The 21,522-nt window shown below is 42.7% G+C and overlaps 1 protein-coding gene across 1 annotated transcript in view; it reads right to left on the reverse strand.

Annotated features, from left to right (window-relative positions):
• Positions 1-319: 319 nt before the first annotated feature.
• The window catches only part of RPIA (ribose 5-phosphate isomerase A), a 30,568-nt gene continuing 9,365 nt past the window's right edge, over positions 320-21,522 (reverse strand). Inside the window, exons 4-9 of the mRNA XM_028122490.2 lie at positions 12,386-12,445; positions 10,399-10,463; positions 9,156-9,224; positions 8,327-8,468; positions 6,660-6,759; positions 320-1,228 (exon numbers count right to left, since the gene is read on the reverse strand). Of these exons, the coding sequence (XP_027978291.1) occupies positions 1,131-1,228; positions 6,660-6,759; positions 8,327-8,468; positions 9,156-9,224; positions 10,399-10,463; positions 12,386-12,445 (534 nt within the window). The 3' untranslated portion in view covers positions 320-1,130. The remainder of the gene's footprint in view (positions 1,229-6,659; positions 6,760-8,326; positions 8,469-9,155; positions 9,225-10,398; positions 10,464-12,385; positions 12,446-21,522) is intronic.

Consider the following 21,522-nt stretch of genomic DNA (forward strand, 5'->3'; position numbering starts at 1 on the left):
GAGGAACCTGCTTAATGCTCGCCAGCTTCTGGGACTAAGGGTTGCGGACTAATACGACACTTGGGGATACCTGGTGACTTTTGTTCAGCTGAGTTATCTTCCATTAACAAAGAAAATAAGGTCTTGTTTGACAAAAGTCTATGGAATAAAACTGACGTCTAGCCCACCCCAAAATAAAGGAAATATTTACCTAGTTTTCGGCTCAAGATTTCTTGAGTAAATTCCACCCCTTATCAAAGATCCAGTGTAAGCTGGTGTGCAAAATTGATCCCTATTTTACTGCAAAACTACTGCAAACAGTAAAGACAAAGAGTCAAAATGGCACCATACTGTTTTATTTCAACCCTCAAACAATGTAAGGAAATGACAACTTCTGACAATGAACCATGCGAGTAATAATAAAGGAACAGGAAAAATATTAACAACAAAAAGACAACAAAAAGACAATTACTCAAAAACATTTCACATTCCACAGCAGTGCTTTGGCAGTACTGGCAAGTATTTCTGGCCAATGGCTTCCCACAACAGGGGGCTTAGCAAAAGAACACCATGTTCTCTGTGACAGTTTACACTGAGTCACTATACACCACACTGCTCCACTCGACAGACTTTTGTAAACCTCATCTTAAAATATGTATCTAAGGATTGTGCGTGATCACAACAAAACAGTGTGGTAGAAAAGTAAACTCTAATGTTTCCAGTAAGGCATCAGGGAATCACTGCTGGCCGGGCCCTTCATTTTACCAGTTTAAAGAAAAAGTTTTGATTTACATTTCTCAGCAAACCCAATATTCAGAAGCTTAACCAGCAGACTCAAGTTAAAAGTTTAAAAGACAGTCCCTTTCTTTTTTTTTCTTTTTTGGTAAATGTTTCATATAAAACATGAAATCAAGTTCTACTTTAATAAAAAAACAGTATTTTTAATAGTAAAAATATATATGTTTATATTTCTCTTTTTAAAAAGACATTAAATAACAATACTTCAGAAGGCTGGAGTTAATCCCCCCCAACCCCCACCCTGCCAGCTATCCGCCTGGCACAGCTGCGTTAAGGCAAAGGCTCCTGGAGAGGCATGTCTGCCTCAGCTGAGGGCTGGGGGCTCAAGGTGAACACATTCCGCTCCTGCAGGATCAATAGAAAGGCTTCTCCCTCATGTTCACAGAGCCGTCCTGCATCCCAAAGTAGACTCTCTCAGCCATGTTAATGAAAAGGCCTGTGTCCACCACGCCTGCAGGATGAAGGATGGAAAAAAGCATTAAGTTTCAGCTTCCCAAGGCAAGAAGAGAGTCAAGGATCATACACAACCACTATGAGCAGCACTGGACAAATGACAGGTCTGAAGTCTTTCCTCTCTCAGAACAATGAAAAGAGATTCAGATTATTTTTATTTCTTCTTACAATCCCTTTCTCTGCTGCCATCTTGGCTTTCTACTATACCCAAATGTGCTAACTTTTTTCCTGCCTCAGGGCCTTTGCTCATGCTATTCTGCTTGCTGGACTAGTCATCTCTGAGCACTTCAAGGAGATGATTCTTCACTGTCCTTCAGATACAGATGACAAGTCATCTCTTCAGAGAGGTCCTCCATAACTACTCTAAGTAAACCCACTCCCAGTTATTTTCCTTTTCTCTTTAAATTGAAGTATAGTTGATATATAATGCTAGATTAAGTTTCAGGTACAGAGTATAGTGAATCAACAATTCTGTACATTACACGATGTTCACCATAGTAAGTGTAGCTTCCATCTGTCACCATATAAAGTCATTACAATATTATTGACCCTATTTTCTATCCTGTACTTTTCATCTGTGATTTACTTGTTTTATTAACTGTAAGTTTATACTTCTTAAACCCCTTCACCTATTTTGCCTATCCCCCCCGTCCCTCCCTTCTGGCAACCAATGGTCTGTTTCTGGGTTTTTTTGTTTGTTCATTTGTCTTATTTTATAGATCCCACATATAAGTGAAATTACATGGTATTTGTCTTTCTATGAGTTACTTCACTTAGCATAATACCCTCTAGGTCCAACCACATTGTTGAAAATGGCTCGATCTCATTCTTTTTTATGGCTGAGTAATATTCCATTGCACATATATACCAAATCTTTATCCATTCATCTGTCAACAGACACTTCTGTTGCTCCCCATCTTGGCTATTGTAAATAATGCTCCAATTAACGTGGTGCATATATCTTTTCAAATTGCTGTTTTCATTTCCTTTGGGTAAATACCCAGCAGTGGAAATTACTGGATCATATAATACTTTTTAATCTTCTGAGGAACCTCCGTATGGTTTTCCACAGTAGTTACACCAATTTACATTCCCACCAGCAGAGCATCACGGTTCCCTTTTCTCCACACTCTCACCAACATTTGTTTTTTGGATTTTTTTTTTTAACATTTGTTATTTATCTTTTTGATTCTAGCCATTCTGACAGGTGTAAGGTGATATCTCTTTGTGGTTTTAATTTGCATTTCCCTGATCATTAATGATGCTGAGCATCTTTTCATGTGATTGTTAGCCATCCTATGTCTTCTTTGGAAAAAATGTCTATTGAGGTCCTCTGCCCAGTTTTTAAATTACTAGTTTTTTGTGTTGAGTTGTAAGAGTTCTTTATATATTTTGGATTTTAACTCCTTATTGGATATAGCATTTGCAAATACGTTCTCCCATTCGGTAGGCTGCCTTTTCATTTTGTTGATGATTTCCTTCACTGTACAAAAGCTTTTCAGTTTGGTGTAGTCCCAGTAGTTTATTTTTGCTTTTCTTTCCCTTGCCTGGGGAGAAAGATCCAGAAAAAAATGTTGCTAAAGCCAATGTCCAAGAAATTACTGCTTCTCTTAGGAGTTTCATGGCTTCAGGTCTCACATTTAACCCATTTTGAGTTTATTTTTGAGTGTGGTCTACGAAAGTGGTCCAGTTTCATTCTTTTGCATGTAGCTGTCCAGTTGTTCCAACACCATTTGTAGAAAAGACTGTCCTTTCCCCATTGTATATTCTTGCCTTTTTTGTTGTAGGTTAATTGACCATAGATGCCTGGGTTTATTTCTACTTTCTATTCTGTTCCACCGATTAATGTGCCTATTTTTGTGACAGTACCATCCTGTTTTGATTATTACAGCTTTGTTATATATCTTGAATTCTGGGACTGTGACACCGCCAGCTGTGTTCTTCTTTCTCAAGAAGAAGAAACTTGCTTTGGTTATTTGCACACCTACTTATGCTCAATCACACTATCAGCCTTAGAAGTTTTCTAAGAGTGTAAGAGGATATTTGCAATGCATATATCCAACAAAAGACTCGCATCAAAATTTATAAATAATTCTCCAAATCAAGAAGACAACCTAGTAGAAAAATGGGCCAAAGATTTAAAGAGGTACTTTACAAAAGAGGCTATGTAAAATGGCCAATAAACTTAGAAATGGTGCTCAAACTAATTAGTGAAGAGAATGCAAATGAAAATGACAAGATAACCACTACACACTCACCAGAATGAATATATAATGAAATTTTACTAGAATGCAAAGACACTCCCACTCACAGACAGCAGGAGTACACTAGCAAAACCACTTAGGAAAACATTTGTTAGTACATCTTCTAAAGCTGAACATATTCATACCTAACAATCCAGCAATTCTACTCCTAGGTATATATGCAACTGGTAGGTACACATGGTCATCAAAAGACATGTATACAAGAATGTTCATAGCAACACTTTTCCTAACAGCTAAAAACTGGTTAACACCCAAATGCCCATCAAGAGTAGAATAGCTATACAAACTTTTTTTTCACACACAAATATGATAGAATACTATTCACCAATGCAAATTAATACAACTCTAAGCAACGTTTACTGAAAATATTTACATATATACACAATACTACAATGAGATAATACTGTTCAACTATCAGGAAAACAAATCTGATGGACCAGTGTGTAGGGAAAATTGTTAGTAGAGGGGTAAATTGGTGCAATAATGGGGGGCAATTTAGCACCATCTAACAGGGGAAAAGGCAGAGGGAAAGAAGGAAGAGACTTTTTGCCGTTTACTCTTGTAATACTGAACAATGTCAATTAAAAAGAATTTTAAGGGGCACCTGGGTGGCTCAGTTGGTTAAGCGCCTGCCTTTGGCTCAAGTCATGATCCCAGGGTCCTGGGATCAAGTCCCACATCAGGCTCCCTGCTCTGTGGTAGTCTGCTTCTCCCTCTACCCTTCCCCCCTGCTCATGATCTCTCCCTCTCTAATAAATAATAAAATCTTAAAGAAAAAAAAAAGGATTTTAAAATTGAAACTTCTCATGATGGCTCCCAATACATAACAAATAAAATCTATCAGTGAGGAAAAGCCATGAAGCAGAAAAAGGAGCTGCTGAAACATAGGTCCCTGGCACGTCACTGCACCAACTGAAGCTTCCCAAAGGAAGCACAGTGGCCATGCAAGACCCATCCATTCCAACAATTCTGTAATATAAGGTGACAGCTCCCCCTGATCCAAAAGAAGTCAAACCAGGTTCAGAAAAGGCTTGAGAGAGAGAGCAGAGATGAATGGCAGAAGCCGAAGGTCTGATCTCAGAGCACTCCCCTCTTCAGGTTACTGACTACCCCCAGTAGTGAAAGGGCAGAGGTGGCTCACTGTGAGCATGGGGCTCAGAATCCACGAGCTTTGGCCCTTCTATAATCTCTGTGCTCTGGGTGGACCCCAATGGAACATCCAAGGGAGGGAGTGATCAGCCAGGCACCAGTCCAACTGAACTCTTAAGTGTCCTCACACACACAAATGTACATGGGGCAAGGGCAGGGTGACAGGGATGACAGGGAAACTTGCCCTGCTTCCCTTCCCTGGATTTTGGTCCTGCAGTATCATAACAGACCAATCCCCCAATCAGGGAAAGAGAAGAGCAAACAGGAGAGGCAATGAACCACACCAATGCTTTGATAGCATGATTTAACATCCAGCCTCTCTTTTTTCATTTTCTTCAGTTTAAGTTCCCACTAAGATTCTGAACTTCTCTAGGCTGTAGCTTCTACTTACTGGGGCAGAGGGCAAATAAAGCAGAAACTTCCTCATGAAGGACAACTCAGTGTCTCAGTAAGCCAAGAAAGGTCTGAGCAGGAGCAACAGAGCTACCTAGCGGGCACTGCAAGAAATTCACCTACAGAGGAACAGCGCCCACACTGGTGAGCTGCTTCCTATACAGTCCCCTGGGTTTATCTACATTATCCTCAGGGGCAAGTGCTCCCCTTTTACTAACAGTGGCCTCTCCATCTTCTCTTCCACTTGCCCTCTTGGCTCATTACTTCTTCTATTAAATTACTCACTTCACTAAGTGAGAGAGAAAGCATAATTCAACTCCTCTTTTTTGCTTAATAAATCTGCTACAAGATTGTCAGTAGAAGACTAAAACAGCAGACTAAAGTAAGGTTGGAAGAACTAGCTCCTTATTACATGGCATATATTCACACCATTTTCATTCCCAAATAGCATGGATTACTTAGAATCTATCACATTTAATTAATGGTGACAAAACTATCCTTTCTTCCTAGGGATTTATTCATTCAACAAACAATACTATCCTTTCTTCCTAGGAATTTATTCATTCAACAAACACTCCTTTATGCTCTCAATACCGTAAGACTGATGTCTCTCACATCTGCTTCCTCCATCTGATCCTCTCATATAGGCCTTCAATACCTCCTCTGGCCTAAACGTGTAACTCACCTCTACACTGCCCACCCAGCCTTACCCAGGGCCCCAGATCCCTGTTACAAGCATTTAGAGGTTCTCCCACCCCAACTGTTCATGTCATACCACCGCTCCTCAACCTGGCACTCAAAGAAGGACTAAAGGTTCAGGGTCTAGAGGCAGACAATCCAGGGCTCCCTTCTTGGCAATGCAGCCCTTGGCATGCCCACGTCCTGCTCTGTAACTATCTCATCCAATTGGAGAATCAAATGAGACATTTTTAAACACTTAGTGCAGTGTCTAGATTACACTATGCTAAGGCATAGGTCAAAAGCCACCTCTCTTCCAGGAACTTTCCCACACTCTCCAAAGGAAGCAACCTACACGCACTGTAGACTCCTGGTACTTCTCTAGCAAATTTAGCACATTCCATCTTATTTGTAGGCATGGCTTCTACACAGCCACACACAGCTTTCCCCGGGTATACGCGAACTCTCCTTGAGGCAGATTCCATGCTCTAGGATGGGAGCATTCCCTGTTAACATGCAGAGCAGCACCTGTGGTATGTATCTAATGAGTACAGGTGAACAGGGTCATTTTTCCTCACTACACAAGAAGAGAGCCCACAAAAATGAAAGAGGCTACAGTCAAGCTTCTAGAAGGTAAGGCTCTATGCAGAGAAGGTGAGCTTATTTCAAGGCAAACCCCCTCTGATACTCCATCAACTCCATGCCTATCCCAACTGAAATGAGTCATGAAATGCACAACCAACAAGCCACTAGGTAAGCAGTAACTATTCCTGGGGGGTGAAAGCAAAGGCACGATGTCAGAAACTCCAAGCATGCTACAAAGGAAATTTTTCTTTCCAACCAAGTCTTACAAAACCCACGCCCATCATGCCTCCCATGGCCAGAGGCAGGGGACAGTTAGGAAGTGCCTGGGTGTCTATGCTCAATGAACCCCACTCACATTACCTGGGATCATTTTGATAGCTGTGTTCACTTCACTCCATTTGTGCACCCGATCAAACTTCCAGTCCAGGATAAAATTCCCATTATCCGTCACCACGGGACCCTAGAAGATGTAATTTTCCACACTTACCGAGGATGTAGATATAGGTAGGCAGAGACAGGCAGGAAAGTGAAGGGGATGCCCAAAGACAAGTATCTTAATTAACCCGCTCCAGCCAGTACTCCCGCCTCATGCTCAGGCAGTGCTATGAAGAAGTAATGAGCAGGAGCTTTGACGTCAGAATTTGAGTCTTGAAGCCACATAGATACAGAGGAGGCTCAGAGGAGCCATTAACCTCTGTGAGCCTCAGATTCCTCCACTCCAAAAAGGGGATAATGATACATACTTGAGATGGCAGCTTATGCATAAACCACATGGGTAAGCATTTACCACAGTGAGGACTCACAGGAAGAGCTCAACAATTCTTAGCTATGGTTAGAATGAAAAACTACAGCAACAGAAGCAGACGATCCACACGGTGCAACGTTCTCACCACTTCACCTTAGGTGCCCAGTAATGCAAAATAAGGCAGTGCTATCGCCCCTATCACTTCCCCGAGCAGGCACTCCCACCAAAACAGGAAGCAGAGCTGCGTTCTGGGGTCAAAAAAAAAAAGCAGGGGGTAGTTTTAGACAATTAATCCAAAGTTCCTAGAGCACCAGAAGGCATTTGGGAACACAAATGCCGACAGAACACCACAGTGACAGGCAAGGAAACTAGGCCACTCCTGCAGGCTGGAGACGAGGGGGTGGGAGGTCAGTGAAGAGCCCCAGGAATGCTGGGGCTCTTGTCTGGAGTCGCCCTGGCCATGAGAGAGAACCTCCCTCTCCAACAGTCTCCTCTGGGCTCTTCAGCTACAGAGGGAACCAGACTCGAGAGCTCTGTACAACCACTAGGATTAGGACTGAGTTTTTAAAACATCAGAAAAACACCAGGAAAAAAAGAAACCCAATAAAAATATGCATCAGGGTAGAGTTAACAGATCATTTGTTTTCTCTTCTGTATCTTCCAAACTTGTTATACGGTTATATCTGTAATTACAGTTATTTTTTAGGTTATTACTTTTGCTAGTTTGTTTATTTAAGTGGAAGAGGGAAAAAAAAGTGCAGTCCACTTTAGAAGCTGAAGAGAAACATTTCCACTAAGTTTCTGGAGCGTATTCCTAAGGAGGGGTTCACATCCCCCAGGAAATCCTCCTTCTTGTCACATTTAATAACAGAATGAAATAAGAGGAGAAAAGGAAAATTATACCATGGAACCTGGAAAACATCCTGCCCCAGAGTGCCTCCCAAAGCCCATTTTCAGCCACTGTGAAGCCCGGCGGTCCAGACCGCAGGTACAAAGATCCGATCGCCTGAGAAGCGTCAGACTCCAACGGACCGAAAGAAAGAATCAATCCCCCACTTGTACAGAGAATATGTGCTGCATTAAGTGTAGTAGTATCTACATGAGTTTGAATATAGAAACTAATAAAGCTGGTACTCTAAAAATGAACCAATAATCTGATTAAAAATAAATAAATAAAAGCTGACTACCCAAGCTATGCAAAAGAGGACCCCTACTGAAGCAAAAAGGAAGACACCACACGGAGAACCTGGAATGCCCTTGGGAAACCTCCCTAGCCACTTACTGCCTTGTTGACGGCCATTCGAAGTTCAATCACACCCCCAAACTTCTGAGTCACAGCTCGGCTCACTGGGACATAGGCCATTGGGATGACCTCAATGGGGATTCCCTTGTGCCACTGATCCCCGAGGTTCTTCGAATCTTTCCTGGGAAGAAAAGTAAAAAAATACAATAAATCTAAATAAGCTCAATGGTATAGACAAACACCAAATTCAGACATAGTGAGTGGGCAAGGGCGGAGAGCAGGGACAAACACACAGGGCTTCAAATGTTTTGGCTATGTTCTACTATTTAAGAAATGAGGTATTTGAAGTAAATTAAGACAAAAATGTTAAAACTGGGTATGACTGGCTTGTGGCTATACAGGTGTTCATTATTTATGTTCTTTCTACTGCTATAATATCTCATACATTTTTTTGTTTTGTTTTTTTTTTAATTCACATGCTTAGCACAAGCACCTTCTACCAGACTCCTTGAAGGAGAATCTGAGAGCCTGGTCAAAGACTACGCACAACAAAGGTCATGTGTAAGCCCAGAGGAAGCAGGGCATGCTGAGTCACTGCCCGTGGGCAGGGCCTGTCCTTCCTCTGAGGCTCCCTGCAAGGACCAAATGAATGATATATGAGGACATGCTCTTGTCACCAGAGTGACAAGCTGTTTCCTCCTCCTTCCAATGGACACCTAACATAACAAAATCCTCCAAGACACTGCCCTCAGTTGCCATCAGTCTCAGAAAGTCAGACAGCCCCTCCCTTTCTCTATTTCTTCCTCTATAAAATGGGGATGAGGTTGGGGTCTGATCTACCTCCCCAGTGGACAGCTCAACATTGTACCTGAAGTCGGCGATCACGATGAAGCGACTGGCATAGCCAGCCACAATTTTCTCCTGGGTCAGGCAGCCTCTGGGGATAGGAAGAGGCAAATGAACACAGGGTAGGAAACAAACTCAATTTGAAAACTAAGGTCAGAGACAGTAAACCCAAACTCGCTTAACGAGAAATTTAATTTTAATTCTTAAAGGGAGATCCCCAACTCCACCATGCTATGCAACAGACTGAATTGTGTCTCTCCCAAACTTCATATATCGAGGCCCTAACTCCCAATGTGCACTTGGAAGATGAGACCTCCAAGGAAATAATTATGGTTAAATGTAAGGGGATCCCTGGTCTGACAGGATTACTGGGTTAGAAGAAAAGACACCAGAGAGCTCACGTGCTCTCCCTCCACCCTGAGGGCACAGTGACAAGGCAGCCAACTGAAGCCAAGAGTCTCCAGAACTCTTGAGAAATTGTTGTTGCTGAAGCCACCCAGTCTACAGCATTTTGTTAAGGCAGCCTGAGCTAAGACGTGTTGCTTCTAGTAAATGGACTGCGAAAACATGAGCCTGAGTCGGGGAGAAATGGTTCCCAGTCAGGCCAGGCACACTCCTATCTAAGATGCATCTATGCTCAGGGAAAGGTCATCTGAGCATGGCATGAATGGAAGGGTCTATAACGTGAGAAGGACAACCTGTCTGTCCACTATTTGACAGCTGGAGAGCACGGTGAGATGCTAAACATATTTTGTGTCACTGCAGTCTGCTTGGTTATGAGAACCAGCAGAACAGGACTTCACCTTCTTCAACTCACCATTCCTTACCCACCAAATCAACATTTAAGAAACATTCACCAATAAATGTTTTCCAAATGAATGAACAAATATAACTAACGACTCACAGAGGGAAAGAGCAGCTTTAAGGCAAAGATCACAAACTAATGACCACAGATCTAATAAACCAGCCCCAACAATATACTTGGTTTAATTCACAATTCCTCTGAATCAGCAGAGGAAGCAGATACAGAGAACCCATTAAGATGAATAATATCACCGAAGAGGTGAGGCCCAGGTTCCTACTCAGCAGACTGCTGCTACTCATGACTAGAAATGCCAAGCTGCCTCTACAACCATACAACTTCCTAGTAGAAAGACAAGCTCACATACATCACAGTGGCCATTTGTTTATTCTGCCTTCCACTCTGCTTTACTAAGGATTATCCAGCAGATACTCTTCAGCAAGAAAGTCCCCACAACACTCACCCACCGCCCTTGATGAGATTGAGATCAGCATCTACTTCATCAGCACCATCGATGGCAAGGTCAATCTGTGTTGGGGGCGGAGGGGGGAGGGAGGGAGGGAAGATACAAAACTACTAAGAGACGCTGTGCAAAGCTTGAATATGTAACAACTCATCAAATGCTTAGCAGCCCTATTAACTAGGTATAGTTATTCCCATTTAAGCAGTCAAAAAACAGGCTCCGGGAGGTTAGGCTATTCCACTAGGGTCACCAGGAAAAGAAATATGGGGTCTGGAAACCACACCTGGGTGCAGCTCTTACCCATGACATTACACTCCCTTTTCTCATTGATGGGCTTCTCTGTGGAGGAGCTAGAATTACTGAATACACAATCCCAATGTGGGTGACATCACCCCTAAGTACAGAAAAGATACATAGTACATCTATGGTATTAAAATTTCACTGCGGGGGGGGGGGGGGGGGGCGGGTAACAGAAAAAATGCTGAGAAACCCTGATTCAGAAGTCTCCATACTAATGTGGCAAAAAGAAAGGAAGTTTTGGGCAGACAGAGAGAACCCAATGAAGAGTTATAAAGCTGACACACATATGACGTGATCTGCAATTGGAAATTATCCGAGGCACCCCCACTGTGACCCCACCAAAGCACCTGTCTGGGCTTGTCCACTCCCACTGTGAGGAAATTCCACCACCAACCCCAAGAGCAGTCAGGAGCAAACGGGTTCATTCATCTTTCAAGATCTGAAACCAAGTAAACTCCTGGACTCTGCATGGCAATATGGGAGCCTTAAGTGTGGTTATTTAAAACAGCAGTATGAAAAAACCTCAGGGTACAAGTCAGTTCAAGCTGCTTGGCATGGCAAAGGTTTATGAAGTGTACTGAGCTTCAGCTTCACTGTGCTTCCATCCTTTCATGGAGCCGGGCCCTGGTCTGAAGAGACAGCCTGCACTGCTTCTCCCCACCCTGAACTAACCCCAGGGCCAGGCTACGCGATGGCAACTCTCTGGGGCCCAGAAGTCTCCAACCTTCTTTGTGTGAGGTCCAGGCCCACCTTCAGCCCAAACCACTCTCCTCACAGTGCTGAACACTGATTCACACTCTGCCCTGGCTCTGCCCACAGAAATCCCGCAAACGAGCCCCTCCCATGGTTCTGACTCACCCCTCTGAGGCCCACATGTACCAGGATGACACAGGTTAGTAGACCAGGTCAGTACCCTCTCTGGAACACCCTCTCCTCCCCTGGCCACCCTGTCTTCAGAGTTCCGCTCAAGTTTCTTCTTCTTCACAGTTTACCTCTCCCCACAAACCCTTCTAAGTAGCACTGCTCCAGCACCAGAGGCATTTGAGTTCATATTCAGGCTCTACCAGTTACAGGGAGCGTGGCTTTGGCAAATGGCTTGCCCTCTCTGTGTCTTTTTCACACCTGTAAGATGGGATGATGATGGTATGCGCCCTCAAGACTACTGGAGATTAAGTAGCTGAATACACACCTAGCACTTGGCATAACACGAACTACACAGAAGGGCTCAGTAAATGCTAGCTATGAGTATGCTGCTCACCCTCATCAACCAGTCTCCTCTGGATTGCCCATGTGTTCAACCATCTTTGCCATTGACACTTCATTGTAATCTGTTTCCAAATGTCCATGGCTGCCTCAGATAATTACTTCTTATCTCCACTTACTGGTAAGCTCCATGGGCCAGCTCACTCTTCTACTTCTGAGCAAGGACCACAGGAAGCTCTGGGTTCAATCCCCCTTCACTACGCCCATACTGAGCCCTCAGGGTTAAACCACAGGGAATGTACTGGAAACTAACAACCTCTCCCCTCGTGACCTTAGCCAAATTTAATATTCAAAATCCCAGGAGAAAACCTAATATGACTCACTGACCTTTCTCCTAGACTCAACAAGATATCCAGAGCCCGTGCGCAAGTGACAGCCGTAAAAAAAGGAGACAGAAAGACACAGCAGCCCCTCTCTCTCTTACCTCTGGGTGTCGGTCCAGGTCACTGAGAGTTAAGCCATACTGCAAGATGAGCTGACGGGCCTGTGAAGAACAAGAAAAAACACCCATAATCATTTACTCTGAGCGCGTGGCAAAGATTCTCAGCATTCTTCTGGATTTAAGTGTTTGACACGGAGTCCTGACCAAGCTCCCTCCCAAATCCAACTGGGCCTACCAAGAGGTAGGAACTATAGCTCCATGAATGGCAAAACTAAGTTAATTCATCCTGGGAGCCAAAAGGAGGCAAAGAGCATATAGTGAAGACTCCCAGTGCCAGGCTAAGAGTTCCTTCTCCGTGACCTGCTATTTAAGACAATGCCATGGACTCCTAAAGCTTATGGTAGTACAGTATTTAAAAAAAAAAAACAAAAAAAAAACCTTCCTAAAATAAGAACTGAGTTGATACAAAGTGATCTCCAGGAAATCATGTTGAATAAAAATAAGCAAAAGAATATATAGACTCAGCAGAATGTATCAAAGGCAAGATGTCCAGAATGGCTAAGTGAGGAGCTCAGCAAATTGAGAATACTGCACTGGGAAAGACTTAGGATTTACTTTAGAGATAGCCCTCATATTAAGCTTAACCTTTCAAAGGGGCTCACCAAAGGGGAAAGGTGGTGTGGTTCCTGCCACCATGTGGCCCTGAGCGGACTGACAGCTGGAATAAATAGACCCTTGGACCAACCAAATCCAAGTGGTAAGGATCTGTATTCATGTCAATGCCTACAATACAACAGAGGAATCAAAGGACGGAAAACTCTTCCAAAGGCATGTCTTTTTTTTTTTTTTTTTTAAGATTTTTATGTATTTATTTGTAAGAGAGAGAGAGAGCACAAGCAGGGGGAATAGCAGGCTCCTCACCGAGCCGGGAGCCCCATGTGGGACTGGATACCAGGACCCTGGGATCATGACCTGAGCTGAAGGCAGACGCTTAACCCACTGAGCCACCCAGGCGTCCCCCAAAGGCATGTCTTAAAATATTTTCTGCTTAAAATGGAAAGCACCCAAGATTAAAAATCAGAAAATCTCGGCTCTAATCTTAAATGAACCAGCCACATGACCCTTAGCAAGTTTTCTCACCCTATAGAAAGATGGAGATGAATGAAATGACCAATGTCAATCTTCAAATCCCAAATCCTAAGATTCTTAGAAGAAAACACAAAGATCTTGGAATTTGCAATATACATGACGTTGTTGGGATCCTAATTCAAACAAACTATAAAAATTACTTTCAAAGGATAAGACAATAGGGAAAATTTGAACCCTGGGTTTGTTTTTATGTTACCAAAGATTACTGTTAAATTTTTTGGTATTACTAAGATGTTTAAAAGCCTCCCTATTTTTCAAGAGACATAATGAAATACATATAATCAAATCATAACTGGGATTTCTTTCAAAATAACCGAGGCAGAGAATGGGATACAGATGAAAACAAAATTGTCCATGAATTAGTGATTACTGAAACTGGGTGATGTGTACATGAAAGTTCACTGTGCTGTTCTTTATCCTTTTTGAAGTGTGAAAATTTCCACATAAAAAGCTAAATTAAATTTTGACTGAAAATATCAAATTGTAAAAAAAAAAATACATGATTTTGTTCTTATTAAAGAGAAATATATAATGAAGAGAGAAAACAATAAAAATGGTATTGCAGGGGCGCCTGGGTGGCTCGGTTGGCTAAGTGTCTGCCTTCGGCTCAGGTCATGATCCCGGGGTCCCGGGGTCGAGCTCTGAGTGGCATCATCAGGCTCCTTGCTCAGCAGGGAGTCTACTTCTCCCTGTCCCTTTGCTCTTCCCTCACCCCTCTCCCCCTGCCCCGCTCATACATGCTCGCCCTCTCTATCAAGTAAATTTTAAAAAATGGTATCACAGAATTACTTCTCAGTTCCTAGATGTCTCCAAAAGTAGTCCTGGAGAAGCCATCCTAATTCCAGACCCTGAAGCGATAAGAACCCTGGGAATGTCCGGAAGGCGGCCTCCCAGATGACCAGCCCCACCCCTGGTACTCATGCCTTTGGGTAACCCCTGTCCACAAAGTCCCAGGGTGGCTCTGTGTGACAACAGCACACCGCAGAGGTGACGTGAGGTACTTCTGAGACTAGCTTATAAAGAACGCCATGGGGTGTGTAAGGGTGGCATGCTCTAGCAAGATCCTTCCCTCCTCATCTCCCTCTTCCCTCTGCCCCTCTCTTATCACACATGCCAGGGGAAACCAGCTGCCCTGTCCTGGAGACACCGACAGAGCTCTCCACCAAACAGCCTGTGAAGAATTAGGGCAATGCCCACGTGACTGAGCTTGGAAGTGAATCCCTGAACCACCGTTGAGTCTTGAGATGACCACAGCCCTGGCCAACAACTTAACTGCAACCTCTGCAGTGACCCACCCAGCCAAACCACTCTGGATTCCTGACCCTTGGAAACTATGAGATAATAAATATTTGTTGTTTTAAGCTGCTAAAATTTGTTCCACAGCAACAGATACTGAATACAGATGGGTGTTAGAAAAATGATACAAACTGTACACAGTTCAATGTGATAGCCTACCATACAAAACTGTGTGATGTACTATGGTTTCCTATTAATTTTATGTACTTTAAAAACAATACTAAACCGCATTCAGATATATTACATGAAAACTAGATGTCAGGATTCCTAAGGAAAAAATCCTATGTAAATTGATCATTTTAATTTAACACTTCCTAAGTTCAAAGACGGCTTGCACCACTGGACAGTGTTACTGTTTCATGAAGATGTCTCATTTGTCAATCTGGACCGTAATCAAAGTATGAGAGAGCACACTTTATATACTCTTGTTACCTTATAGCAGTTAGCATCATTTGAGGCAATAGTTGGGTAAATAACCAATTATTCTGAATTCATTCTAGAAGGAGTCACCTAGTGCAAACCCCTGTTTAAAGAAAGAAATGGATGCCCAGAGAGGTCACAGTGCTAAGTTAGGGACAGAGTAAAGACCAGACATACAGTCTCCTGCCTTCCTGTCCTATCTAGGCACTAAGAAGGGAATTAGAAGAAAAGGAAAACAGAGAGAATGGTAAAAGAACAAGAAGCAGAGAATACAGGTCCATTTATAAATGGAATTGAAGTCATCTTATATAATAACACGTTATTAACGATAACAATATTAAAAAGGAGTTCTTCGAGATCTTGGCATTCCTCCTCTACCTGAAATGGCCTGCCTTCTCCCAAAACCCAGCCCCAGATGCCCAACTCAAATGTTATCCTTTCCAGGAAGCCCTCCCCAATTCCCTGGGCAAGGAGTAGGCTCTCCTTCCTCTAAAACACACATTATCTCTACTTTTCTATTTGTAAATAATGACACACATAAATGTAGCATTAATTCATCCAACAAACACATACAAAGTGCCTAAGAGCCAGACACCCCACTGGACACAGGAGATGGTGAATAACACCTCCCATGCATAGAAGCCTCATATCCCTATAACAGTAAGTATACCCTCAATGATCACTATGTCCAACTGAATTCTGCCTCCTCACCAGCACCAGGAGTCAACCCATCCCAGTTCCCGTCCAGAGTGTGGCACATGAAAAGAGCCCAGTAGAGAAGTGCTGTCTATGTGGTATGGCTGGGAGGCCCTGGGAACTTCCACAAGCCCTGGGACTCTCGTCTTCCTGGACAATAAGCAATAACATAAAGACAGAATCTGCTCTTGCTTTAAACAATCTGCATCCCCATCCGCAACGTGGAGAACCCTGTACATTGACCTCAAGACCCATCAGGGTAGGGACCCTTTAACCTGCTCCCCGTCTGCAAGTCCTACAACCCTCCCTTCTCATCTCTGACTGGACTCCCCACAGGACCCCTATGAGTAGCCCTGCACACACACAGAAGTCAGAGTCACAAATGGCACGAGCTTTACTCTTCCTGTTACATGCTGAACTGTGTTCCCCTGAAAAAACAAACAAACAAATAAACAAAAACAAGTTGGAGTCCTAACCCCCAGTACTTCAGAATGTGACCTTACCTGGAGATAGGGTCTTCACAGATGTAATCAAGTTAAAACAAAGTAACTGGGCTAAGCCCTGATCGAATATGACTGGTGCCCCTAGAAGGGGAAATCTGGACCAGACAGATAACACAGGGAGAACGCCATGTGAACATAAAGGCAAAGATCAGGACGATGCACCTACAAGCCAAGCAACACCAAAGACAGCCAGGAAACCACCAGAAGCTAGGAGAAAGGCACACCACAGATTCTCCTTCATCTTGCACTTGATCTCAGATTGCTAGCCTTCAGAACTGAGACAATAAATTTCTGGTTTTTAAGCCACACTCAGTTTATGGTACCTTGTTACGGCAGCCCTCGGAAACCAATATGCTAACTTCAACACAGCGGCCCAATTGTGGGGCTACCAAGCCAATACCAGCTCATTCAGCCCAAATGCAGCCACAGGTTCTTGACTAAGATTAGCATCTGCTGGGTACCAGACACTCGAGCTCACAGGGTTAGGGGTCTCCTGAAGGTGCAGAGCAAACACCCCCGTCTGCCTCTTCCAGCTCTTGAAAGTACAGGGAGCAGTAAAGCTAATGACTAGCTTGTGCTTTTGGAAAAAAGACAGGAACCAGTGCCTTGTCATTTGCAATGCCACAGCTGGGCCCCCAGAAGCCTCTGGTGACTAAGGACAGCAGCATGTGGCAGACCAGGAATCCTGTTGTTCATAAATTTCACAATAAAATCTGAAAGCTTGTCCTTTCCCTTTTATCGCCTAACTGAGGTGCACTGCAGACGGACGTGAAAAATAAACACTTTTGGCTCAGACCAGATCTGGCTTTTAAATACATTTTTTTTTAATTGTCCTCTTTCAAAAACTTTTAAGGAAAAATCTACCAAAAAAAAAATCCTTTAAATCCCTATGGGTTCACTTGTTTAAAAGGTAGAACATGAAATATTTTGACTTTTTCAATCATTTCAGAAGATTGCATCTGGCTAAACTTAATGCAAAATAAGTTTGGGTGTGACAGGAAAAAAACGAAACAGTAACTCTGAACAAGTGAATTTTTAAAAAGCCCTGTGAACTGTGAATGACTCCTCCACTGAATCTACTGAACTGGCCAGCATTTTCCAGTCTGGGTACACCGTTATCACTTACCACCATAAAATGCAGGTGGGTTAGGAGGGTGTTATTTTAAAAACACAGAATTAAACCTCCATTTAAAGACAGCAATTTGAATACCTCCCTTTGGCTGAGCTCTTTCCCAAAACCTCTTTAAAACTGTAATAAAGGGCGCCTGGGTGGCTCAGATGGTTAAGCGTCTGCCTTCGGCTCAGGTCATGATCCCAGGATCCTGGGATGAAGTCCCACATCGGGCTCCCTGCTCAGCGGGGGGCCTGCTTCTCCCTCTGCTTCTCTCTCTCTCTCTCTCTCTGTCTCTCATGAATAATAAAATCTTTAAAAAAAAATAAAAGTATAATAAAGGAAATTTTCTAAAACACATAAAAAGAGGAGAAAACAGTAGCAAACTTTAAAAAGTGAGACCACTGATGGACAATGGTAACTGGCAAAAATGAGAAAGACAAATCCTAAGGCAGTACTGCAGGAAGCTAAGAAGCAACCAAATAAACAGCACAGAAAGAACCTCCCAAAAGATTCGGGGCTGCGTGGCACTGCGAACTTCAGGAAGCAGAAACGGCAGTGGGAGTAAAAGAGGGAACACTCGTTGAAAGGTTGAAAGGGTACTGAGGAACCTGCTCTCTCTCTTTCTCCACTACTCCCAAAGCAGCATGTTTATTCTCTGGAGAAGGTCCAAAAGCAGATCTCAGGACTGGCTACAGGCACAGTTGGAAGACCGGTGTACTCCAACAGTGAGCTCTTGCTACACAGCAGCTACTCCAAAACTTGGAGGCTTAAAAGAGTGAATATTGAACAGGCATTTCTCCAAAGACATCCAGACGGCCAAAAGACACAAGAAAAGATGCTCCACATCACTCATCATCATAGAAATGCAAATCAAAATTACAATGAGATATCACCTTACACCTGTCAGAATGGCTAAAATCAGAAACACCAAGTATTGGTGAGGATGTGGAGGAAAAGGAACCTCATGCATTGCTGGTGGGAATGCAAACTGGTGCAGCTGCTGTGGAAAACAGTATGAAGGTTCCTCAAAAAATTAAAAATAGAACTACCATTGATCCAGTAATTCCACTACCGACCAAAGAATATGAAAACACTAATTTGAAAAGATATATGCGCCCGTACATTTAGTGCAGCATTATTTACAGTAGCCAAATTACAGAAGCAGCCCAAGTGTCCATCAATAGATGAATGGATAAAGAAGCTGTGGTGTGTGTACACATACACACACATGAATATTACTCAGCCATAAAAAAAAAAATGAAATCTTGACATTTGCAACAACATGGGTGGATCTAGAGGGTATGATGCTAAGTGAAAGAAGTCAGAGAAAGACAAATACCATATGATTTCACTCATATGTGGAATTTAAGAAACAAAACAAAAGAAAAAAAAAAGAGACAAACCAAAAAACAGACTCTTAACTACAGAAAACAAACTGGGAGTTATCAGAAGGGAGACGGGAGGCAGGGATGGGGATTAATAGTACACTTACAGTGATGAGCACTGGGTAATGAGTAGAACTGATGAATCACTATTTTGTATACCTGAAACTAATATAACACTGTATACGTAAACTGCACTGGAATTAAAATTTTTTAAAAATTAATTTTTTAAATTATATATTTTAAAAAAGCAACTATGTATTAATTGTCATGATTCTATGGACTGACTGGGAAGTCTCTGGAGTGGGCTGGCAGGTGTAGGATGACTTGCCTCACATGCCTGGAGCTGCTCGGCCTCTTACCCTCCAGGACAGCAGCCTGGGTTTGTTCACACAGTGGCAAGATGGTTTCAGCCACAAGATGGGCCAAGCCCCACTGCAAAAGCACTTTTCGATTCTCTGCTGGCATACCATGTGACCATTTGGTCACATCCCATTGGCAAAACAAGTCACAATCAAGCCCAGAGTCGAAGAAACATTGCAAAATGTTGTAGACACTTCTTTCCCAACTACCACAGGTATTTTGCTGAAAACTGAGAGCAAGATTATATCCGGAATAATGACAAGATGTCTTCTAGCCCTTTTTGCCTACTTGAATCCCAGGACACAGGTGGCCATGCATACCCCCTCCCAAAGGGGCATGGGCCAGACTTCTCTGAGAAAGCTGAGCAGCCGGAAGCAAATAATCTGACATCAGGAGTTCCCCAATGAGAGGGCTTGGCAGACAAGCCTGGAGCAAAGACCACCTTCATCCTATGAGCTAGTTTCCAATCAGCCTCTTAGTCCAAAATGAGCAGATAGTGAAGGAAGGCCAGAATAAGAAATGACCAAAGCAATCTAAAAATATTTTGACTGTATTGGTTGGTTCTCAAAACTCTGAATTATATGCAAAAAAGAGTAAATTTTACTGTACGTAAATTATAATTCCAACAAACTGTAAAAAAAAAAAACCTTTGAGGAAGGAACAGATATAAGGAGAAAAAAAATCTTAAAACAAAAACAAAATTATCGTTAACAATTTCACAGAGACAAGGGAAGAAATTGAAAAAGTTGAACCCATTAAACAAGAACAAACAAAAAAACCCTCAGAAAACACAACAAAAAATCTTATTTAAAATTAAACATGAGAGTAAATAAGCTCAATAGAAGGGTTGGAAAAGACAAAGCTAAGTAGATAATAGGACAAAACAGGCCACAAGCACCAAGGATACAACAAGCATCCTCGAAAGAAAGACCAGAGAAAATAGGGGCAAGAAAGTTATAGGAGTAATGGAAAAAACTCCCCCAAATCAAAGAGTATGAGTTTGCAGAATGAAATGTCCCAGCAAGCGCCCAGCAGCGTGGACGAAAACAAACCAACACTAAGACACAGCATGGTGAAATTTCAGAACACTGGACATGAAGAAAAGCTAATATAAGAATATAAAGGTTCAAAAAGTGAAAAAAATAGGTTTCAGGGGCGCCTGGGTGGCTTAGTCTGGTTAAGTGTCTCACTCGATCTCAGCTCAGGTCTTGACCTCAGGGTCACTGAGTTCAAGCCCCGTGCTGGGGCTTTAAAAACAAATAAATAAAATTTAAAAATAGGTCTCATAGAAAGGATCAAGAATCAGAATGGCACCAAGCTCCTCAACACGAAGTGAAAATTAGGACAACAGAGACAATAGATAAATGCCTTCAAAATTCCTCAGAAATGATTTTACATATACTTCTCTAAATCAAATAACCAACTTCAAGAAAGGCTAGAATAAAGACATTTTCAGATATCCAAAGTGTCTACAAATTTGCACCCCACACACTTGGATAGCTACCTAAAGGATGTGCTTCACCAAAACTGAAGTAAACAAAACAAAAGGCTGGGGGTGAGGAAGAACAGGACCAAGAAAGAGGACGATCCAAAAGAGAAGAGAAGGAAGGTTCTTGACTGCAAAGGGAGACCCCAAGACAGCAGCCAAGTGCACCTGCCACAGCAATCCCAACCCCAACGACCCAGACAGGCTTGGCCAAGATGAAATGGGTGGAGTGTAATAACCAGAAAGAAGTGTCAAAAAGAAGTGAGATTTTCCCATCCGTGTAGAGTCTGGGGTTGAATGAGTAAGGAGTATGCAGACAACCAAGCAAATGGAAAAAACAAAGGCAACATTTACTTAACTTTTAGGAAAACGAAAATAACAGGCAGGTAAGGAGGTGTAATCACAGCACATTACATGGCTGGGCCAGAGTTTGGCCAATCACGGTTTTGTATACACTGAGTAACACTTCAACAAAATATAACTGTATGGAACATCAGGAGAGAAGGCTGTGTGTGAACTGGGAGAGCAAGGAGGTAAAAACTAAGCAAACACCCATCTTCCATTCATCCATTCAGTGGAGAATTACTATACCAAGTTGAAAAATATTTTTAAGTAGCAAGAAAAGCATGTAGTTTCCAGATACTGGAGCAAATGTCCAACCAGCTAAGAGTTTTAAAACTCCCCATATACTACACCACGCCTAACACAGACTACACTGAAATATTCACTGAGTGAACACATGAAGGCATCTATAGCCCCACTTCTGAGCA

The sequence above is a fragment of the Eumetopias jubatus genome, unplaced genomic scaffold, assembly GCF_037043125.1.
Source record: "Eumetopias jubatus isolate StellerSeaLion01/CBP00866 unplaced genomic scaffold, mEumJub1_p1.0 scaffold_9, whole genome shotgun sequence".
Taxonomy (NCBI): Eukaryota; Metazoa; Chordata; class Mammalia; order Carnivora; family Otariidae; genus Eumetopias; species Eumetopias jubatus.